Consider the following 22829-nt stretch of genomic DNA (forward strand, 5'->3'; position numbering starts at 1 on the left):
AATCAGAGCAATTTTCCGTCCCTTAATATAGGTTTGTAGGGACAAAGAAAAGCTAAATTCTCAGAAAAAAAAAATGATAAACACATTTCTTGTGGTTAACGGTAACTAAGCTGTCAACAGATAAGGGAGTCCACAGTATCAACTCTGCTGTAATCCATCTCACAATCGCTCCCTTGTATTTTCTTTTTTAACAGCTTGGAAATATGGTTTGAGGCCTTAGCCCAAATGTCAGTCCAAATGCTTCTCCAAATGCTCACACAATGAAAGATTTACAGTTGCATGCAGTTGGCATTCAGTGCAAAACCAACACTGTGGTCCCACTTATTCTATAAGCCCATTTCATTGTACATTGATCAGTACAAGAGAAACAATGGATAACATTATCTCCAGAAGAATATCTTTTGCTTCAAAGAAATTTGTCAAAACACTTTAAAGAGCTTAAATTAAATTATTTTAGCATTTCTTTGTGTCTTCTAAGTGACTTTCCGTGAGTGTTTGTAAAAAGGCACCAAAACTGCTCATCCCCAGTTAGCCCTTCAAACGGTAGGAGACGGTGGTGTGAGGTGAGAAAGATAGGTAGGCCACTTTGTATCATGTCAATGTTATCTTTTATTCTGCATGTTGGATGTGGTCTCCACAGTGTTTCTTGTCACCAATCACTTCCCCTAAACCACCCAGGGAGCACAACACCCCCCACCACCTCCTTCAACAACCCCCACCCCTCATACACACTCCCTTATCTGTCAATGCTGCTTAAATAATGTAATTAATGACTTAATTAACATTTCCATAATCTATTTTAATAAATCTCACACAGCATAATGAGAGTTTCAAACCTCCAGGCGATGGCACATAAAGATTCACAGAGCAGAGCTGCTTGGTCAGGCCGGTGTTGTCTCTGTGCCGCGACTCTTGCCATGACAGTAGGAGAGGGGGGGGGGCATGTTGTGTGACAGCACATTGTATGCCCAATGACAGACCTGTAGCAGTGAGCTGCCACCACTCAGCGGAGGAGAGGCATATTTTAGAGTTGCCAGGTCAAAACTCCATAATCCCTGTTTGAGTCTTCATACGAAAGCAAAATAGCACTTGGTATGTGCCCTGGACTTGAGTCGGATATGGGAATAATCACTTGCACATCTTAAAATGGGGAGAAAGGAGGTACTGTATGCAGACAAAAAAAAAAAGCATACACTCATGATATTCATAGAGAATAGTCACTGTTTTTAGTAAGTCCAGTCTAGGACCTCCACTTGTGATCCTATACACTAAGAGGAGTCATAAACGTAAGTTCTGAGGTACCGTTGTTCAGGGGCTCATAAACTCTTAACTCCCTTGGGCTGTTCAGGATATCTTTTGAGAAAATGCAAACTAGCTCTTTCTTCTTATCCCAGCCCACAACAATCAATGCCTCCTAAAGCAAGATCTGCCCCCTCTTTTAGCTATCTTAGATGTGTAAGGATGGATGGAGCCACTGATACTCCAGAGTTGTTTCTACTCTTAGGTGTGGCAGGTTGAACCAAGACAGGACCTCACCCAAGGCAGTCAAATTTAGGGCCTCACTCTTACAAAAGGATCAAACAAGCCCTATGATACCAAACAAAAGAAGAAAGCAGTGTATTGTTAATGTAGTTCAAGGAAAGGGGGCTTTGAGGTGAGAGGATACTACTCTTAAAGAGACAACATGGATAATCTACAGTATATTCATACCTTTTAAAGAGATCTGATTCATCCAAAGCAAAATAAAGACCATGACAACCAGCCACTGAGATGTCCCGTGGACGGACACGCTGATACTGTAATGTTACGTATGCACAACTTGTCATGAGGAATGAGAGATGACACAGAGGCAGAATCTCCCTTTCTGCTGACACCACTGGACATCTGCCTCGCCCAATCACCGGCACAACGGCAACATGCTCTAGCTCCCCTGGCACCAGACTGGCGTTCCTGTTTGCTCCAATTTCATTCCAATTAAGAGTGAGCCTAAATGAACAAATAAGCGCAAAATTTGAGGCAAACACAATAACAACAGCAAAAGGTCACACTGGAAGTGGGGGCGGGGGGTTGTTTTCGTAAATGTTTGTCTGGGAGCACTTCTACAAAGGTTACCATGTCATGCAGTCTAGAAACTAGCAAGAGGCGGCGGGTCCCTCCTTGTGAGGGCTCCCACCCCAGGGGCCATGACTGACTGAGACGCACCCTGACAGGGGGCAGCAGGAGGCTGGCACATCCCAGGCAGCACACGCACCATGGGGCATGGCTCTACGAGGCTCCAAATCCCCCGACCCTCACCCACTGACCTGCCATGTATGGCCAAAGGGCGAGCAAGGGGTGGAGAGTGGAGAAGAAGGTTCTGTATAGGGAGAATAATAAAAGAAGGGGGTGGGGAGGGGGGAAGGGGGTAAACAGAGACAAGACATGGAGGAATGGAGATAAGAGAGGGAGAGACAAGAGAGGAACCTAGAAAAGCACAGAGAAAAGAAGCAGGGGCGATAGAGGAGTGAGGGGCAGCAGAGTGTAAGACTTGAAGACAAAGTGTTGTCAGATTTTGTACCACTCCAAACCTCAAACACTTGAGCAGAATGGCAAGATAGAAATAAGATACAGAGAGCTCCCATTCAACTCCTCAGCAAGAACAAGGATACTGTATGTGCTTTTCATGATAGGTACAGTAACTCTCTTGCAATCAATAAGTGGATGAATACTTTAAGCAAACATGCTACTGTACACTTGTCTAATAGCTAATTTGCATAGACTTTGCCTGAGGTGTACTGTGTATCTGACAACTCTCATCCGGTTCACCACAGTTACTTACACTGGCACACACAGAAAACATTCCTGTCCATACAGAGAGCAAACACAGTCCTGCACTACACATACTGTACTACATACTGTACAGTACAATACCCACAATACCCACAATACCCACATGAAGACGTGAAGAGAGATCAAGGGGCGGGTACAATAGAATTCAAACAACCCACTGGCAGTTAAATTTGCCCAGATCCAACACCACTGTTTACAAACAAAAGCAGAGACATCACTGTTGACTGGGAATGAAAATCATAGTATAGCCCTAAGATGTATCATGTATCACACAGTATAACGGTCTGAAAGATTTCAAGGCCTCTTTCACTAAACTGACAATGAGAATTGCTGGATAAAAAGTAAAAAAAAACGGCAAATTGTATGTAAACATTAATCAGATAATGTTATTACAAACAGCAATATTTAGCTCACCTCTATTGTTATGACTGTTAGACTGAAAACAAACTGCAAACATCTACAGCAGAGCAATGCCAAGGATGGTGTTTCTCTGCAGCTATTGAATGTGTTGTTTAAACATAAACCAATTTCCTGCCATAAAATTACAGCTCATTACTAGCATGGATAAGGGCTGAAACAACAGCATAATGGTGCAGAGGCAAATTACTAGCGCAACCACAATATTAATTACCAGTTCACGAGGCACATTCCTTGCAAACCGGTTGAGTGGGAAAAGCTCTGAACCTTATTGAGTTGAGTACAAATAGCTCCCCCTTCTTAGTAAAAACAAAGGAGGAGGGAGGAAAAATACAGACAAATTGTCACAAATGTTTGATTTCCCTATGTATGGAAAGCAGAAGGGGAAGTCAAGCAACATTTCTCCCATTATGAAAACAGCATAAAGTTGATCGTGTTTATGCCAAGCATTTAATGCATTATTTACAAGTGGGATGGTAATAAAAGCAGTTCATTTATCACTAATGGTTTACAGGAGACCAGGCATTATTCCAATTAGTAATATCAAAATGCAAAAACCTAAGATAAACTCAAGACCAAGAATGAGAGACAAGAATGAGAGAGAGAGAGAGAGAGACAGAGAGAGAGAGAGAGAGAGAGAGAGAGAGAGAGAGAGAGAGAGAGAGAGAGAGAGAGACAGACAGTTAACTTTGTGTTTGAAGCTCTGTAACAGCTATGATTAGGTATTAGAATTTGAAATGGGTTATTCTTCAAGCTGTGTTGAATCCAAAAACAAGTGATACTGAAAACAAAACTCTGATTAAAAGATGTGAGAAATGCATACAATTTGTTTTTCCGAAATGGTTTGGGCCATAAGGTTTCTAGGACTTCAGATGGGGTCTACAAATTATTCTCAACCAACCTTGTCCAGAGAACATTTTATAATTGGTTGTATGTACCGTATTTTGTCAGACAGTCAAATCTGCAATCAAAACTACGGCATACTGATTGATTATGTCAATATTGACAATCTGAGTGTTTCTCTTCGATTTGGGGGCACATAACACCTACTGTAGGATTCCCAATGTATGTTTCATTGTCTACTCTGCAATTAGACAGCCACAGATGCTTGTGCCTGCTGGCAGCCCCAGAGTCCCAGTTTCTAAATTAATTTATTTTGCCCTCCTCTCTCTTCCTCCCAACAGGTTGAAGAGGAAGGGGGTCTCTGGGGAACAACAACCAACCACAAAATAGTTAATTGGCATTACATCACTTGACAGTACTCACTTGATTAGAAGGGTCTCTGTGAGTAAACCGAAGCAGACTGCCGCCACTTTAAACATGGTGTGTGGAGGGGGGTTCTTGAAGGTAGTCATCATGCAGTAGACCACGTAAGGCACCAGGCCTAGTAGAGCAGTGGCAGTGATCAGCACCAGCCATGTCTGCCACTGACAGATCATTGACCTCCATGGGGAGAGCCTTTGCAGCTGGTACTGGAGGTAGAAGACACACAAGGAGACAGGGTTATCATATACAGGATGAAAACCTCGAAATTGTATATAGCTCTAAAATGTAGCTCTAAAATGTTTAATAGTCATCTCATGGAATGTTTTGCATTCTCACAAAACTACAGAAATGGACAACCATGAAAGCTCATGTATAGGTTTAAAGAACCAACTACGAACACTCTTGGAATGTTAGCTATTAGCTGAGCATCCATGTTACACATCAGTAGTTGAGCTACCTGATATACAGTTGGGAGATGTCCAGTTTAAAGCACAGTGGAGAGTCCTTGTCTTTGAGTTTCACAATAATTGTTTTTGGTGTAACAAAGAATCCCTCCACTGAGTCCCTAATGGAAAGCAAACAATGCCCCCATTGTTAGAGTAAACAGTTGCAGAGTGATGCAGCCTCACACCTGCCTACCTTCCCCTTTTTACCCCAGGCATGGCACACTGCAGCTGCATATTTTGTAGCACTTTACCAGGAGACAGAAACCGTCTTTGAAGAAAAAAAGGGATAGTACTTACGTTTTCCCCCCATACAGTTGCTCTACCCTAAGTTAACATCTCACTGATATTTTATCTCCTCTGGTGTACCAATCTGTTTCCTCTGGTCTACCAATCAATGTTTTGTTTACTTATTTGTGGATGCAACACAGCACGAGAATAACCTGTTTAAAAATGTAATACTTAGTACTGTAGCTATTACATTTGTTAAAACAGATGAAGCATGTGAAACACACACACACACACACACACACACACACACACACACACACACACACACACACACACACACACACACACACACACACACACACACACACACACACACACACACACACACACACACACACACACACACACACACCACTTTCTCTGTGATATTTGAACAGTGTTTAATTTGTGTCCGGAATTCATCAGCAAATGCACACTGCCTTGTTCTCGTTTGTGGCTGCTATTCATTAATTAGATTCTTTGTGGTAAGTGCCACTGAGCTATCCGCAATGTTTAAGGTTACATCAAGCCTCAGTAAGTGACTGCCTGATAACAGAATGCATCCATCTTCATTACTCAGCCGTTTCTGTCTGGGCCTGCTCCTCTGCAAGTAAGGGGCCATGTCAGTGGGTTCTAAGGAACTGATACAATTCATCCCATCCAGACCATGAACTTTTGCCTCCCTTTATTTTAGGAGTGATTCTAATTAATTTACTGGGAAAGTGGTGTCCACTCACAGGGATTATCATAGGCACTGATTTCACTCTCTCAGGGTGAAGCAGCCATGAGGTCAATTGCTGAAAAGAGTCCTATTATCACTCAAGATGTAAACAAAGGAACATTTCACACAAAATCCTACATCAAAGCTTGTCATTCATAAACACACTCTATGCCTAATGCAAAGAGATACGTAATGTTGTCACCCCACATTCTGCCCAGGCTCTGAATCCTGAATGCCTGCCTCTTTGAGTCACATCCCCCTTTTAAATCCACAATCTCAAATACTGTATCATAACAGCATAACTGTGACCTAACCAAACAGAAATCTCTATCGTGGCGTCTTCTACAACTGAAAGCATACATCTTTTATATGGTAAGTCAAAAATTCAGTATGAGGTAGTGGCCTGCTGTATAGGGCCTTCAATATCATAATCAGTGTGAAGTTGGTGATGGTTTGTAGCAAAACACTCTGTGCAGGCCATGGCTGCAGGATTGCCTACTTGTAGATAACAGAGTTGCATTCCAACCCTGTTTTAGTAGTGGCAAGGTAAGTGGGTTTAACTCTCAGAGTAGAGGTATTCGATGACAGCAGATGCCTCTGGCTTTAAATGGAGTAAGTGTTTTGGGTACTCTGGGTCTAGCAAATGTATTTACATAAACCCTAATGTGGGCCTTGCAAGAGGGGCCGGAGGTTCTGTAGCTTTTTGTGCTCACCAATTTTCCCAAACTTACATTTTCGTTTTGTTGATTTTACTCCTCCATCCATCAACCCCTAACCGAATTCAACCCCACCCTCCAAAGACATGCAACCATGGCTCTGAGGGGTGTTTTCTGAGAGTTTGCGTGTTTTGCTTCCGCTAAAGAGCCCTGTGCACCACTAAAATCATGTGCAAAGACGTTTTGGTAATTTGATGTCACCAGAAAGTGCATCTGTCCCAAACAACACAAACTTTGCAGGTTAATTAAACCATTCTACAGTGCTTGGAGACTCACACGTTAAATGTGGTGCCCACTCTAAGCTTGCTGCGTGGTTAGATTATGATATCATAGACACTTAAGTTAAATTAGTTGCTTACAACTGTAACTATGATCATTTTATTTCATACAAATATAAATAATTATCCATTCCAACATTTGCAGTGAAATCCTGATTGGTGAGGACAATGGACATCTTCATTGTCATATTCAATTATCCGTACCCACTCATTGCCGCCCTGCCCTCCGCCTCTACGCTAACTGAAACTTTGCTGAATGAAATTACCAACTTAGCGGCCATGGCCCCTAAAACTTAGTGTTGCACAGCGTTATTTAGCGGAAGCAAATTGGGGTCCATAATGAGCTTATGTAACCCTCTGAGACTTCCCGTCACAGAGGAAATGCATCTCAAAACAGATGGATCTTGATTCTTATCGTTTGGTAATAAAATACTTAGTGGTCAATCATTTTAGAAAGGAAAAAGGTCAGAGTTCAACAGCATCAATGCCCTAGAAAGTCCAGGCCTAAAGCACCATTGGCTTTTAGTGAAAGATTATTTTCACAAGTCACACCTAACAGACTAATTGAATAAGAGCGTATACTGTAGATATAGTATCTACATACAAATTAGAGTTCACCGGATACATCTATACACCTACACATTTACACCCACACATAACACTCATGGTACTGAACTGAGACAAAATGATGTCATCACAGGAAGGTTAAGTCCTTTTAGCTGCCACTGATACATCTAATGTGTCATTCCATCCATTTTCATTGATCCACTTGCATAATTTTTAGCTTTCAATTTAAAATTGCAATGCTTCTCATCAACCCATTTGGACCTCTGTAGCTTTGCAATTGAAAAAGGTCCAGTATGCAGCAATTCTGAGTGTATTTGAGCTCATCGGAAGACAATTTCCTCAATTCTTTTCACCCTGGATAGCCAAGAGGATCAAATAGAAACGTCTTTGTTAACAAAAACATATTTCTTTCATCTTTGAGGAAAATGTACAAAACTCTCAAGGTAAGAGGTTTTGAAAGCTAATGTGTTGTCATACAATAGACACATTCCTTTTTGTATCTGGGAAATAATGAAGAAGATGCACATTATAAGAGAGGGATGTGAAGTGATGGCCAGTCTATAGGTCTTATGTAATCAAAAGTAGATAGCACAGGTTATTAGTTTTAATGGCACAACGCTGAAAAGATGGGTTTCATCAAAGCTGTTAGCCTTGTACAGTATTTCTTCCCACTCAGTGTGCCCTCGAACTTCAGTTTCATCAAGGCCAAAATGACTCAATGGAGGTTAAAAGCATTCATTGTATTCACTAGGACAAACCTTAAATACCTAAAGCAAGGCAACATCATTGAGACACACCATTATTTCCAAGAAAATACATGTCTTTTTGAGGTAGGTTTTTCAATCTATTCTCTCCAAGAATATCAAATTCAATCAAGATTACAAACTGCCAATGACTTGGCTCTATCATACTGGCCACACTGAAAGAACAGTCATGGCAATTCACCTTTTCTCATGAAGTGAGCCAATTAAACTGTTCAACATTCCCCATTATGTCCCTTATACTGTAGATTGCAAATAATTAATGAGAAAGATGAAAGTTTATACCTGTACTATACATACTGTACCTGTACCTATAGTACTGTACTTATTCCCCCCAAGAAATGGTACAGGGCCTATTGTACTGTGTATTTTGTGAAAAAAGGACTTACTGTAGGAGGATGTACAATGTATCCAGCTGTTACTTCCTAACCCAACATGGCAATATGCAATATATTAACCACTGGTTAACAATCACAGACAGCAATGTGTTAATCACACTCCTATGTTTTATGAATATGACCTTTAAGGACCATTCCAATCAATCAATAAGCAGGGAAGCAGCCTATTGGGATTATTTAAAACCCAAGATCCTGAAAGTAGGGCACTATTTATCCAAACACAATCATTATTAATGAGAGCACAGTTAACCCAAATACATTTCCCCATTTCTTTATGACAGAAAAAGCACAGCATATTCGTTCTTCTAAGGTAGTTCCTACAAGCAGTCACTTCTGCTTCATGCTTATATCTGATTTGCTTAATAGGCATACCGTACATGTATTTGTAATTGTCATACAGTTTATGGTTCGTAATTTATCATACAGTATTAGTCAGGTAAGATATTTACACTCTGACAACTGTCTCCCACTGTATTTATGAGATAAGAAATGCAAGTACAAACACAGAAATACCTGGCAGCTTGTGTCACAGAAATTATAAAACATATTCATAAGTGCATGTCCCGCTGGGGAATCAATAATGACTTGGCACATTATCATGACATTGGTAGCAAAGGAGTACAACATGTAAAATGTCCAAGCATTGTGGAGGGACAGACACTTTGGCAGGACACTAGTGAGGAAAAGCAGAAATTTGACATTAATATATTTTTTCTCTTCCTTCTGGCTGTTCTTTTGCATAAATGTTGTTGTTCTGGCATTGGAGCCCAAAGAGGATGCATCTTTAACAGGGAATTTGCATAAGTTGATCAGAAGGCTTGCCAGGCTCTGACAGGGCCTACAGAGTGCCCTGTAGTCTACTGACCCTAGAAGCAAACTCCCCCTGAGATCTCATAACAGAGACCTATAGTGCATTGTTGAGGCTAAAAGGCAACCGACAATAGAGCAAATGACCGACTGTTGATTTGTGTGTGGGGAATGCAGGGGTGTTTTAACAAATCTGAGGTACTGAGGTGTGATTTTATTTTCTGCATTTATTTTTAGACAAAAGACAGTTCTGAGCAATTTCTTCGCAAAATGAGCAATGGTTCATTAGTAATTACATTCACAATTGAATCAGAGGGGTTCAGGCAGACCATTTTACAAGCTATGCTAACTGTAACAAAGTCAAGAAGAAACGTATCTTGGATACTTCTGTAGCTGGGCAAACATTTGTGAATGTGACATTAAAGTTATCAGGCAAATCGCTTAAAATGCTATGTTGAAAACTTCTGTAGTGCAAAGACACTTAAAATCCAAAGCAAGACAGGCTCTCTGTATTGTGCTTGATGAATTAATTCACATAAACAACATGAGAGCACTGACTGAGTACCACATCTCTCTCATTTCCAATCATGTAATTCTCTGTCTAGTGTGAGTTGCATGTCAGTGAGACACTGATACTGTGGATGAAACAAGCTCCGGTGTTTGCGCAACTTGTTTGCTAACAGCAGGGGTTAAGTTCTAGCAGCATTCTGCCAGGCCAAACTGGTGAGTCCATTAACTTATAGAGATTAAAAGCTTGATGCGTCCACTCACATTCACCCCTCCACACCCCCACCTTGCATTACACTTCCAAAAGAGAGAGGTGATTGATGAGAGCCATCAGGCTGCTTGGAATCTCCTCTTTCATTAGAGGCTCTCTACATCCCACTTGCTTCAATACCAACTCCAGAAGAGGAGGGGGGGGGGGGGGGGATGGGTTAAAGCAGATAAGTGCCTGCTCTAAAATATTTACCTAGTACATTCATCTCTTGGAAATTAATTTTTGCCCCCATTATATTTTCTTTGGTAGGAGAGAAAACAACCTTGTTTGAAGGAGGCAGAGGGCTCCCTCTCTCTAATCTTCACGCTTAGTGAGCTCCCTCTCCCTCTTAGTCGCTCATGGGACTGGTTGGATTAATGGTCCTGGGGGACCAGTGTTTGGAGAGTCACGGTGAGTCCTATCACAGGCCACAGAGGCTCTCTCAAGGCTCTTATGGCGGCAGTAGGGGCTGAGGGGAAGGGTTACACATAGACAAAAAAAGACACAATTTGGACATGTTTGGGGGCCAGCTGTCAATGGATGGGAGGACTGCTACAGTCAGTTGCCATGTTAGGTGTCAACAAATCCCATGCAATATACCTGTATGTGAAGTGGAGATGTGTGTGTGTGTGTGTGTGCGTGCGTGCGTGCGTGCGTGCGTGCGTGCGTGCGTGCGTGCGTGCGTGCGTGCGTGCGAGTCAGTGTTTGTAGGGTGGGGTTTTGGTCATCCGCCATGGGATAAGATATCCTGACAAGGCAATCAGAGAGAAACAAATTCTGTGGCCATACAGCTTCAACACTCTCGTTCCTCACCCTGATGAGCTTTTGAAAAATGGAGTGAGGCCGAAATTGGTTTTGTATGAGAGGCTTCAGATCTGTCTCTTATCAGGATTATTGCCACCTGTCTTCATTGGCTGCAGAGGTCCGTTTATTAATCTGCCTCTCCTCTTTAGTGCCTGGAGTCTCCAATGTAACCAGAGCACTCTCTCCCCTACGCAGGGCCAGAACATGAACAGCAAAGGTCAACTGTACAATTCCAAACAATCTGCTCATTGCAGGCCCACCAAATGTCAAATTTAGGACAAAGCTAGTGGGACCTACAGGCCTAATCATACAGTATAGCCCCTTTCTAAAAACCTCATCTGGTCTTTCCTTTCAAATTAATGACAAATAGAGCTCTGCAATTGAGTGAACCTCCGTAATCGGATAAGTTATTCAATTGAGATAATGAAAGCCATGGGAACCTTTGTCTTGGGAACAGTGATATCTCTTGTGATCAATCAAGGAGTAGTCAGAGCACTTTAGAGATTCTCTCCTGGCTGATCATTAATACAGCAGAAACAGAGAAAGTATTATATAAGAATGGAATAACAGATCAATAGGGTTGATCAATAGACATACTGTAGTCTACAGTACTGCATACATTTTACAAAATTATTGTCAAGAGCAAAATTCTCAGATTGAAATTGTGCTTCTTTAAAATTGGGCTTCTAAACACTTCCGCTATGATCAGAATATGCTCATAGCACAGCTTTGATTAATTGGAAGCACATACATTAATATGTTTTAATTAATTAAATATGGTAGGTCCATGACATCAGCTGTGATAGCGTACAGTATCAGAGACATGTGGAAAGTGGGGAGGGGGTGGTCATGCTAGGTCAACAACATACTGTAACCGAAAACCAGACACAGGCCATTTGACTCATTGTAATTCCCAGAGTATCTGTATGGTTCTCTATCGCAGTCCTGTAGGGGCAAGCCATACAGTAGGCCACAGCATTGCAACGTGTCACATTGCTCATGTCTTATGTTAAACAGGTATTGTCTGGTCTTTGCACCTGTGCATTCCACCAAGCATTGAGTTCAGAGCAGTTCCTGAGGTGAAGTTTGAACTTGGCCCACTGTTTTCTGCTCAGGCATACCCAGACTTGCCTTCAAACAACAAGGCCCTTTGTGCATATCACTCTCTTCTCTACCCGTTGGTGTTCCCTTGGAATCTTAAAGGGGTAATTCACTTAAAATGCACCTGTATCAACTTTTCCACCTGCCTAGACTGTTGTCGATCCATCCAGACAGTTTCTAAGAACATATTCAGGTTATTTATTTATTGTATGTTATTTTTGGAACATTATTTTTTATATCTTCCTTATCAACTCTTTTGCTCTGGAGAATCCTATTGCTGTGGCCTACTGTAAGCTGTTCAATTCAAATGATCATGTTTCTGCTATGAAGGAAAGCCATTAAATTATAACAGGATGTGAAGTTACAAGAATAAATCATAGGAAATAAACACTACTTTTTAAACACAACTCATTTTCTTTGGCATCTCTTTGGCTTTAGAGAAAGGAAGTGATCACATTAATAAATAACAAAGCAAATAATGTTCAGCATAAATTTCCCCAAAGAACACTGGTGCCCTTAATCAACACTTTTAAGTATGCTTGATTAAAGTAAAAATTGAGAAAAAGAGTTGTTGTTTCCCGAAGGACATGTTTTCATGTGAAGCATACTTTTTCGTTTAGCAGACGCTTCTATCCAGAGCGGTGTTGTTGCCGCCCACAGGTATAATCAACCAGAAAATTAATAATCATTTTCTAGGACCATTATAAATCATTACGCTTTGGACAATTAATAATGGAGGAGAAGCAGAAGATCCATAATTACAATACTTATGATGCATATCATCAAGGTTTAAATCCAACACACAGGAATTTAATTCAGCATACTGTAGGTTACTAGCTATTAGTGGCATTCATAGTTGACTGAAAAGGGTTTTATGTTTTGTATGTTTGTACATTTAACCTTAACACTACCTGTATTCATTTTGTTTAGATAAGTTATATGTTGGAACTTTCGTTAGTCCCAATGCGATAGAAGAAAATCAAGGTTTTTAGATGGGGACTTTGCTTATTGCTGAATTACAGTGCCCTGCATAAGTAATGGGACAGTGAAGAATTCTCTCTTCTTTTGGCTCTACACTCCAAAAGTGTGGATTTGAACTCAAACAATTACTGTAAGGTTAAAGTAGAGATTATTAGCTTTTATTTGATGGTATTTGTGTACATATTGGTTTCAACATTCAGAAATTGCACTTTTTATGCATAGTCCCCCTATTTCAGGGTTACCAAAAGTACATGAACAATTTGACAGGTGTTTCTGGTAAGTCAGGTGTGTTCCGTCACATCATTTGTGCAGGCATAAGAGAGCTGTCAATGTCTAGTATTGATTCTAGGCTTCGCATTTGCCTTTGGAGTCATCATTAAAAAGAAAAAAAGCAGTGGTGACCTCAGCAGTCGCAAACAGGCTGGCCGAAGACTGCTGACCATAATTAATAAAAAACACAAAACAACAGCCCCACTGATCAGGAACACCAGGGGGCTGGTGTGAACGTGTCAGACACTACATGGTGGAGGGGGTGTTCATGTTAGGCCATGTACTGTATAGCTGCCACTAGAACTCGCTAACATGTCTTAATTGTTGATGCAACTGCTGACAGCAGCAGCAGACTCTGGTCTGGTCTGCTCAAGTACAAGAAAATGCCTCCAAATTCATTGGATGGTGTTTCATCATACAGTAAGACAATGACCCAAAACATACTACCATAGGAACTAGGGAGTTTTTTCAAGAAATTCTTGACTGGCCAAGTCAATCTTCATTGGCCAGTCAAGAATCTTCATTGGATTTAAATCCAATTTAACTTCAATTTAATTTCTTGATGATAAGATTTTAGGCAAAAATACCTAAAAACAAACTACTGAAGATGGCTGCAGTACAGGCCTGGCAGAGCATCACCAGAAAAGACACCCAGTGTCTGGTGGGGTCAATGGGTCACAACTTTCAGGCAGTCATTGCAGGATTGTTGACCAAATACTAAACATGAGTGCTTAATTTGGACATTTGATAAATCTGTCATCATCACTTTTGGGTACCCTGAAACAGTGGGACAATGCATAACAAGTGTTGTAATTTCTGAATGGTGACACCAATATGTACACAAATACCATCAAATAAAAGCTGAGAATCTATACTTACACTATAACTACACAGTAATTGTTTGATTTCAAATCCAAACTTTTGGAGTGTAGAGCCAAAAGAAAAGAACATGTTTCACTGTTCCATTACTTGCACAGGGCACTGTATGGGCCCCTTTTGGATGTAGTGAAACATTCTAGCACACTAGCATTTAACATGGGGTATGCATAATGCTGGAGCAATAAATAGCAAATAAAACCCTTACAAAGTAGGTTACAAAGTAGAAGGCTACATTGGTCACATTTAAATCAAACCCATCAACATTCATAGATTTCAGCAGAATGTCATCTAGCCTGTTTTGTCTTGTAGTGGTAGATTCTAGTTTAATATCAAGGGAATAATACTACATCTGTAGTTACAATCTCAAAATGTTGTGAGCTTTTCATGCATTCATTTCCATCTGCTTTTCATTCTTATAAACTCATGTTGAGGATGAAGTTAGGGATACAAACTTAGGACAACATATTGCTTTATAAGGGCTGAGTTGTTTTACGATAGCTGAAAGATCCTGATGAGAGGAAGCAAAGATGACACCTTTCAGAACAAGCCCATCATTAGATTTGCTTGGCTCATATTAATCAATGACGGGAAGAGGCCTGTGAATGTGTGTTTAACTCCAGAACATCAACTACATAGAAATTCAAAGATTCAGCCTTCAGTTTACACTCCCCAAGCAATTCAAAATGTCTAACTTATTTATTCTAACTTCAAGTGGTATGGAGTCTCCTTCTTATATTTGTCAACACTGGGAGTCATTGAAGCTCCCTTGAAGGAAGAAAAGCATTCCAGATAAAATATCAGATTTTTCCAACCGCCTGTGAGGACAAAACACCACAACCACTTAAAATATGATTTGTGTAGTCAAGTGCTCCAAAAGGCACCTCAATTAAACAAAAATAACATCTCACATCATCATCAAACAGAACAGCTGTCTAAGTAAGTCTATAAACTGGCCCAATCTAAAGTTCAAAGTTTACTCCCACTGGCCACCTCATTCACCCTCTAAATGTACCAAAAACATTATGACACTTTGTCAGGAGGAAGAGGAGACAAAGACAGTCTCCGATTGATGACAAAAAGATCTTGGCCACTTAAATTAGGCATATGTTTCTAGTCAAGAGCAGAACAACCTATTTATATGTCCTTTCTAGTCCTGGTGGATCTATCGCACTGTATGTTAATGTGGGTTAATGTTCACTATGAAAAAAATAGGGAGCATTGGTGAGAGCATGTGGGACCGATACTGGGACCTTATGTCCGAACATATGTGGGGTTCACAGTTCAATGAGTTGCTATGGACTTCAGGAGATAGAAAGGACAGCGAGAGGGCAGGACGGAGGGTGGGGAGGAGGAGTGAGTGCAAATACTCAGCCCTGGCTGACTCACAGCTTGTCGCAGTCACAATGCAATCTTTGGCCATGAGCACATCCACTTAGGAGGCAGCTTGACGATCGCAGGCCAGTGATTTATTCATCTTAGCCGCGTTGCGAGGCTGTCGGAATTCGTCAAGTTAGAATCCTAATTAAAACTGTTAATCACAGATTCCTGTTTGTTCAGCACCCGTGTGAAATGAAAAATGTGATCAAATTATTCACTAATGCTGCCTTTCAGACAGGTAAGCCTGCACACCCTGAAGCGTCAATATGCAGAGCATCTGTACAAGTGAAGTTTCAAACAAGCTTATGAACACCTTGAGGCCTGTAATTTTAGATTTTATTCCAACGGAAGCCCATTTGCGATATTAAATTACTTTAACATAAGTAATTAGGAAGCTAAATGTTTTCAATTTTTCCCTTATCTAAATCTACATTATGATCTCTCCAAAATAAGTTGATATAATACAATAAATGTATTTGTAGGAAGGAAAGTCTAGATATCTGAAGTGTGAGTGGCAGGTCAGAAAATGAGTGTGGTTTGCTAAACAAGGATTTACTGGAGTTACATACAATATAATGTGTCTTGTTTGATTTTTGCCAGCCTGTTCCACCCACACAGGAACATTTGTAGATCAAACCCAGGTGCTCCCCTTGAGGGTCAAGGAAACCATCCAACTCTTCCTTTAACGTCAGCAGAGCGAGAGAGAGACTATGGGTTCCTGAGAGGGCCCAGGAGTAGAAGGGCTTAGCAACACAAATGTTTGTATCACCACCTGCTGTGAAGACTCCATTAAAAACAATGAGGAAACCAGCAGGCAGTCAATCTAAAGACCACTGTAGGCCCCTTTGATGTAGCGGGCAGATAACTCAACTTAAAAAAATGATCATACTAGACATCCCCTAGACATCATACTAGACATCCTCTATAACTCTGAAGAGTTGGATATTTCTATGCAAAATTCATAGGAAATGCCACATTTACATGTACATCAGTCCTTATACTGGACTGTATCTCTTACTTTTGCATTCCTTCTCTCACGCATGTTGAAATGCAAAATGTCTATGGAATGCTCTCTCTCTCAATAATGCACATCCCATCCTCATTCTCATTTAATCCCTTCTTTCAAAACAGCTCACCAATTTCATCAAGTCATATGTGATGAGTGCACTAAACAGCTGAAGCTTACAACTTAAACCAGACTCAAGGGAGGAAACTAAGCCCCACTGGCTCCCAAATGAATTGCACAATAGGTTACTGGGCACTCTGCATTTGTCTCATGGCATAAAGGCAATCCATGAGCTTTTGTGCTATTGTTTTAATAGGTATGGTATCAAATGAGATTTTTTATTCTGCTGCTTGACCTTTTACTTATTAGGTGAGAGGGTGATCAATCTGAACAAGCACTCTATGACCTAAAATACATTATTTTGTAATCAACAAGAGGTCAATCCCTTTGACTACTGAAATTGACCAGCAAAGCAAGGGGAAAAGAAATGAGAAAACTGTGCTTTAGTCTGAGCAGGTGTGAGCAAGTCCAAGCTCGATTCATTTGTCTGCCTAATTACCAAAAGGACACGTCTGGATTTCACCTACAATCATGGCTAATGAGAAAATGCTACCTTCCACCAAACTAATTCATTCTTGTTAATAATGTCCCTCTGTGCCAGAGCCAGGGCCTCTCATTGGGTGCGAGAAAGGAACAGAAGCCCAGCTACCGGTGTTCAGTTTCCTCTAAAAACAAGCCCTTTCAGTGAGGGTGTAATTGGTGGTCATCATGTCTCCCTAATGGCCATCATCACCCAAGAGAAGTCATAAACTCAACAGGAAAACTTCCTGACCACTGAGCCATTGACCGGATCCCAAGGACACACCAGTGAAAGAGAGTCACATACAGTAAGCCTCGCTGCTATCAGAGGCAATATTACATCAACCTACTGTATCAGTTCAACATGTCAAGTGAATCCTTGACTGGTTTTGCAAGGTGAAGTTCTTGTAAAGGGAACTACTGTATCTATAGTGGAAAATGGGATCAATCAATGAATGTCAGTAAAATAAATTGAAGTACATTTACTTTAAATGGTGTCATGAACAGAACAAGCAAAGCATATTGAGCTACATACATTAGAATACAGAATACAGTTTTTGATAACACATGTTTAATAGGATTACATTATACTTGTATCTGAATGATCTGCCTCTGCAATTTAGCTGGGTGGAAGAGAGCTTGAGTTAAGTGAATTGCTCTTGAACTCAATCACTTTTTATTGATGTGTGGCAATGAGAGTGGTATGCTTGAGTTACTGTATGCAGAACCAAATCATAATTTGCTTAATGCCATGGAATTTAGACTTTGTGTATGACTAAGAGAGCCATGATCTTAATGTATATTTGTATCAGGCAGAGAGCAATATGCAAGTCAAAACTGATTGTATGAGTGTTTTAGGGCCATTTTCAGGTACAGCAGAATATGTATTGTGTGTTTGCTTTGAGTGACTGTGGTCAAGAAAACCCTTGGTTTTTAATATCTATCCTGAGTCCCCAGGAAGCATAAGAGGTGTATCCTTCTTTACGACAGCAACTTTAGGTGAGTGGGCCTTGCACTTAGAGCCCATCCAGACACTTAGTGTTGGTGACCTTTAATTCCATTCAGGCTGTGTACAAATGACTTCAACATGCCCCACTCAGAAAAAAAGGCTGAAAGAAAGTCTTTGCTAGATTGTAGCCACTCTAGGTTTCAGTGCGCCGGCATTATCTACTCTCTGGCTTTAATGACTTCCCGCCGAGAGAGGCCTTGGTGTGAGCCTTGGCAGTCAGACTAAGAATAGCATTAGACACAAGGTTATCTGGGCATTACATTCACTGTAACATGCAATTAACTCTCCTCTTCCATTTTCATTACACAATTATTCATTAATGTCAATTTAATTTTATGCATTGTTCTACATGACCAAAGGCTGATTACTGGGCCCTTGCACTCCAATATCCCAAGTTAACTGGTGCCAGCCTCACTCACAGGCCCACTAATTGCAATTTAGCCCCAGACAGCACCTCCCTCTTTAGGCCTGCCTTAATGGAGCAACTGATTCGCAGACAGGTAACGATTGGAAAGACAAAGTGCCTCTCTCTCTGAATGGAAAACAAATGCCCTGCTGCTAAGCTGTTTTCTTTGTGATAGCATAGGGGGCAGCCCTTTGTATTCAGAGAGGGATAAGTGGTAATATGTTCCCTTAAATCCTATTTGTCTTCCATTTCTATCTCCATATAGTAATAAGAAAACCCAGCAACACAAGCCAAACTGGAAAGTGGACAGTGAGTTAAAATGTCATATCTGCTAGTCCTAAAATGGTTTATCTACATCACCCATATGGTACAATACACTATACATCATTTTGTGGGTGTGAGTGTTCATTTACAGAATTGTCTGTCACACAATAAATGTTGATTCACAATTATTGCGACACATTTCACTTCTCTATTCGGCAATACCAATGTGTCACAATGCAGCTTGATGAAAAATAGATCAACTGATGAAATCCATGCTCTGATGGCATTGTGACACTTCGTCCTCTAGTTGTGGCATCCCTCTTTCCATGATCTTTGTTTGGTTTTTCTGTCTAATTCAGGACTGAAGAGTCAGTTGACAATAACTCCACTCCTATATCATAGAAATAAAAGTGATATATATATATATAAACTTATAAACAGAAAGTGCTGTTTTTGGTGAGGTAAAGCTTATCTGTTCCACATAGATGCTTCTTAGCCACCCCCCAGCATTTCTCTCCTCTCTCAACAAAAGGCCATCATTAACCTTTCAGATTCATCCAGCTGATGGTAATCAGATGCTGCCATCTGAGGGTTTATCAACGTATTAAAACAACAACTGCTTCGGCTTCGCTTCTCATCCCCCCCTCCCCAGAAGCACCTCTACAGTCTCCTCGCCCGCACCTTCTCCAGAGGGGGAGTAGGGTGTGTCGGCGTGATAATTAAATCCGCTTTTTAGAGCGGGAAATCGTTTCACACTGTTCTGTCGCAGTAACTTAGGAGACATATTTTCTCGTACAATAATGCTAAAAATTGTAAAGCGTGGAGGAATGCACTTTGCACACACCTGGTATGAAGCCTTTGATTCGAGTGTGTAAATGTGATCGCCACCCCAAGCCAAATGGACCCATCTTTCATGGGCTGAGATCTACATCAAAGCGACTCAGGCAAGAATCCTCAAGGCATACGTGTTCAAAGCGCTCGCTTCTTTTCTAAATTCTATTTTATGCTTGTTGTCCATATTATGTTCCAGACTAAACCGCATAAGACTCACGTGTAATGAGGAGTGTAAAAGGTGTTGTTCTGCAAAGAGCTGCAGTATCTGTTTCATGAACAAAACCAGAGAGTGCACAGATAACAGACAGATTCATCTATCTCTTTGTTAATCGACGAATGATACAATTTTTTCCCTCTTCCACAGACCATTGTAAGCAGTGGGGCAGTAATTATTGTCCATTTTCAGACTGGGGATAATCAAGGCCTCTGAAGGAAAAATAGATAATAAGCATCAAATATGAAAGGAAGGAAACAGAGAGCCAACTACAGTCTTCATTTGGAATAAAAGAAGATTTGATTAGCATGACCAAAGGTTTACAACATCCTGTTTGAATATAATAGATAGTAATTACTTTCATATTGCATGGAGTTCACTTCATAGCAAATTATCGAAATGAGAAGATGAAATGTATCTGGATTAAAGGAAGTATGATTGTATTCTTTTAAGTTGACTATTTATGAGGGTTCATTCTCCAGAAGCGGTTTGTCTTTCAGACATCACATGACTTTACACACTGACTTTATGGTCAGAATCTCAATAGATTATAAAAGGAATGTTGGGCAAAACTGTAGTTGTGGTTTTGGTACAGTATGTGTTGAGCAACATGCATTTTTAAAAATATATAAATATACACACATATATATAAATGGTGCCTTAACCATTATATAGTGCAACCTTTGATCATTTCTGTCATCTGAGGCCCATTATTATTTGGCTACCCTTATACTGTTTAAGTAATACAGTAGGTCTACAGTTTGATGCAGTGACCAAGATGAAAACACAGCCAATTCCCTAACTATGGTGTGATGTCATTAACTATATGTGGTTGGTGTCCTGTACTATCCCTCTCCCCTTGAAAATCCCTCACTTTTAGTTATTTGATGTATTGTAGCTCATACTGTAAATCAATTTGTACTTCTCAACACAGTTTGCTGTTTGCAGGACAGAGGATTTGTAGAAGCTGAAAAGCATGTTTAGACACAAGTGAGTAATGGCTGGAATTTAGCTATTGTAAAGGGGTGTTCCACTTCTTTAGAATGTTTTCCTGTTTTTTGGACCAGGAAACTGGTAACAGAGCCAAACCAGGAACACACAATAACATACAAAGGTGGAACATCCCTTAAAAGCAACCATTTTAACCTGTGTTCCAGCCGAACAGCAGTCCAGCCACTTTGTTTGGGAAATGTAACCAATTGCAAACTTGTCTTTCTGGTGGATGCCCTACAGTATCTCCATAAAATATCAATATCAAAGTGTTATCAATTATGTCACAATCATCACCTAGGCTACATTGGCCTATACAGTCATTGACCTACACGTGTCTTAGGAATAATTAAGTAAGACTTGAAATAATAAATATTCATTAGGATAGGCTGTCTAAAGACATGTGGTGTTAAGAAGATTTGAAAGGGTAGAAACATCTTTGTATCTGACCATTTCATCTCATGGGAAACCTGAAGCTGCAAATCAATTATACAATTATAATTGGTTTGGCATGGTACATATATAGGCAATGCCTTCAAAGGTAAGGCAACTTCTCTCCAGTATTTAAAAAGGGAATGCTCATGATTTTCAGCATAAACACTCATTATGAGAGAGGCCTACCTTTTGATCTTTAAATACATCTGATTACTTGATAAAGTTCATCACTATTATTGCAATGGCATGATAACAGCTTATCTGCTAATCTTACACTATGGAGTATGAAATGGCTCTTTAAAGCTCACTCAGAGCCCTTAGCAGAGGACACCATCTCTGTTTATGCAGCTGTGGCTGGCCCGGCAGAGCACCTACAGAAGGAAAATCACTTCTTCAACAAAAACAAATGTTTGCTGAGGCAAATCTCATTAATTCATTATTTCTTTATGGGTGGTGCTTCAAAAACAATCCAGCTTTGAAATAGCAATCTTTGCTGCACCTGTTGCCAATTAATGCACGTGAATACATCAATCAAAACACACTGATGAGTGTTGCTAATGTCCAGTGAAGCAGCTGCTAATGTCCAGGGAAGCAGCTGCTAATGTCCAGTGAAGCAGCATGATAACGTTTTGTTAACTGTGTGTACCTTTTTTCCCCTGCCAGTGCTCTTATCTAAAGGCAGGTTGTCATACACATAACTTTCCATGAGCATCCCACCACTCTTGTGTATGATTGCAGAGACAAGCTAATGCTAAAGGAATCTGTCAGGCTGCATATGACCATAGAAGGCTGTTGTATAACTTGCTCTCAATAGCTGCTAAGGCTCATGATTGGTGTATTTTAAGCTGTGCTCATGTTGTTGAAACTGAAGAATGGAGAAGAAGTTGAAATCAATCAGTACGTCATGTCCAAACTATCAGTTGAACAGTCACTTATAATATAAATAGAACAAGTAAAAACACAAGAATCACTGTAAACAGTAATTCAGCCTTAACATCAGAATATATATAGAACAAGTAAAAACACAAGAATCACTGTAAACAGTAATTCAGCCTTAACATCAGAATATATATATATAATAACATCACTTTGGTCAAAATGTTGAAAATCCAATTAGGCAAGGAAGGAATTGAGCTCTTACTGAGCTGGGAAGCTGCACACCAGCCCTCACTGTCAGTCCATCTCTTCATTCTCTCATGCTCTAGAAGAACCATAGTAGAGGTGGTTTATAATGAATTGAGCATAGCTGGGGATCTAGTTTCATTTAGTAACCTTATTTCTCTTCATCAAGTGGTTGACTATAATTCCAGTTGACAAGAATAAATCATCTCCCCTCTTTTTTTTGGCCTGAAAGATTGAGATAATGAAAAAAAATAACTATGTGCAGTGGCACGAAAGCAGGGAAGCTAGCTGGATCGGTGTACATGAGATCATATCCGAATCATCATTA

The 22829-nt window shown here is 40.4% G+C and overlaps 1 protein-coding gene across 2 annotated transcripts in view; it reads right to left on the reverse strand.

The window, feature by feature from the left end:
- Positions 1 to 22829, reverse strand: part of LOC310806027 (uncharacterized protein) — a 55867-nt gene that overhangs the window by 3547 nt on the left and 29491 nt on the right. The window contains exons 1-2 of one of the 2 annotated variants that reach the window (XM_083671966.1): positions 2203 to 2281; positions 1711 to 1986 (exon numbers count right to left, since the gene is read on the reverse strand). In XM_083671966.1, the coding sequence (XP_083528092.1) occupies positions 1711 to 1986; positions 2203 to 2261 (335 nt within the window). In that variant the 5' untranslated portion in view covers positions 2262 to 2281. Of the gene's footprint in view, positions 1 to 1710; positions 1987 to 2202; positions 2282 to 4512; positions 4719 to 22829 lie in introns of those variants that run through there. The other variant, XM_083671965.1, reaches the window with a different exon arrangement.

Source organism: Argentina silus, assembly GCF_951799395.1.
Source record: "Argentina silus genome assembly, chromosome: 6".
NCBI classification, from domain to species: Eukaryota; Metazoa; Chordata; class Actinopteri; order Argentiniformes; family Argentinidae; genus Argentina; species Argentina silus.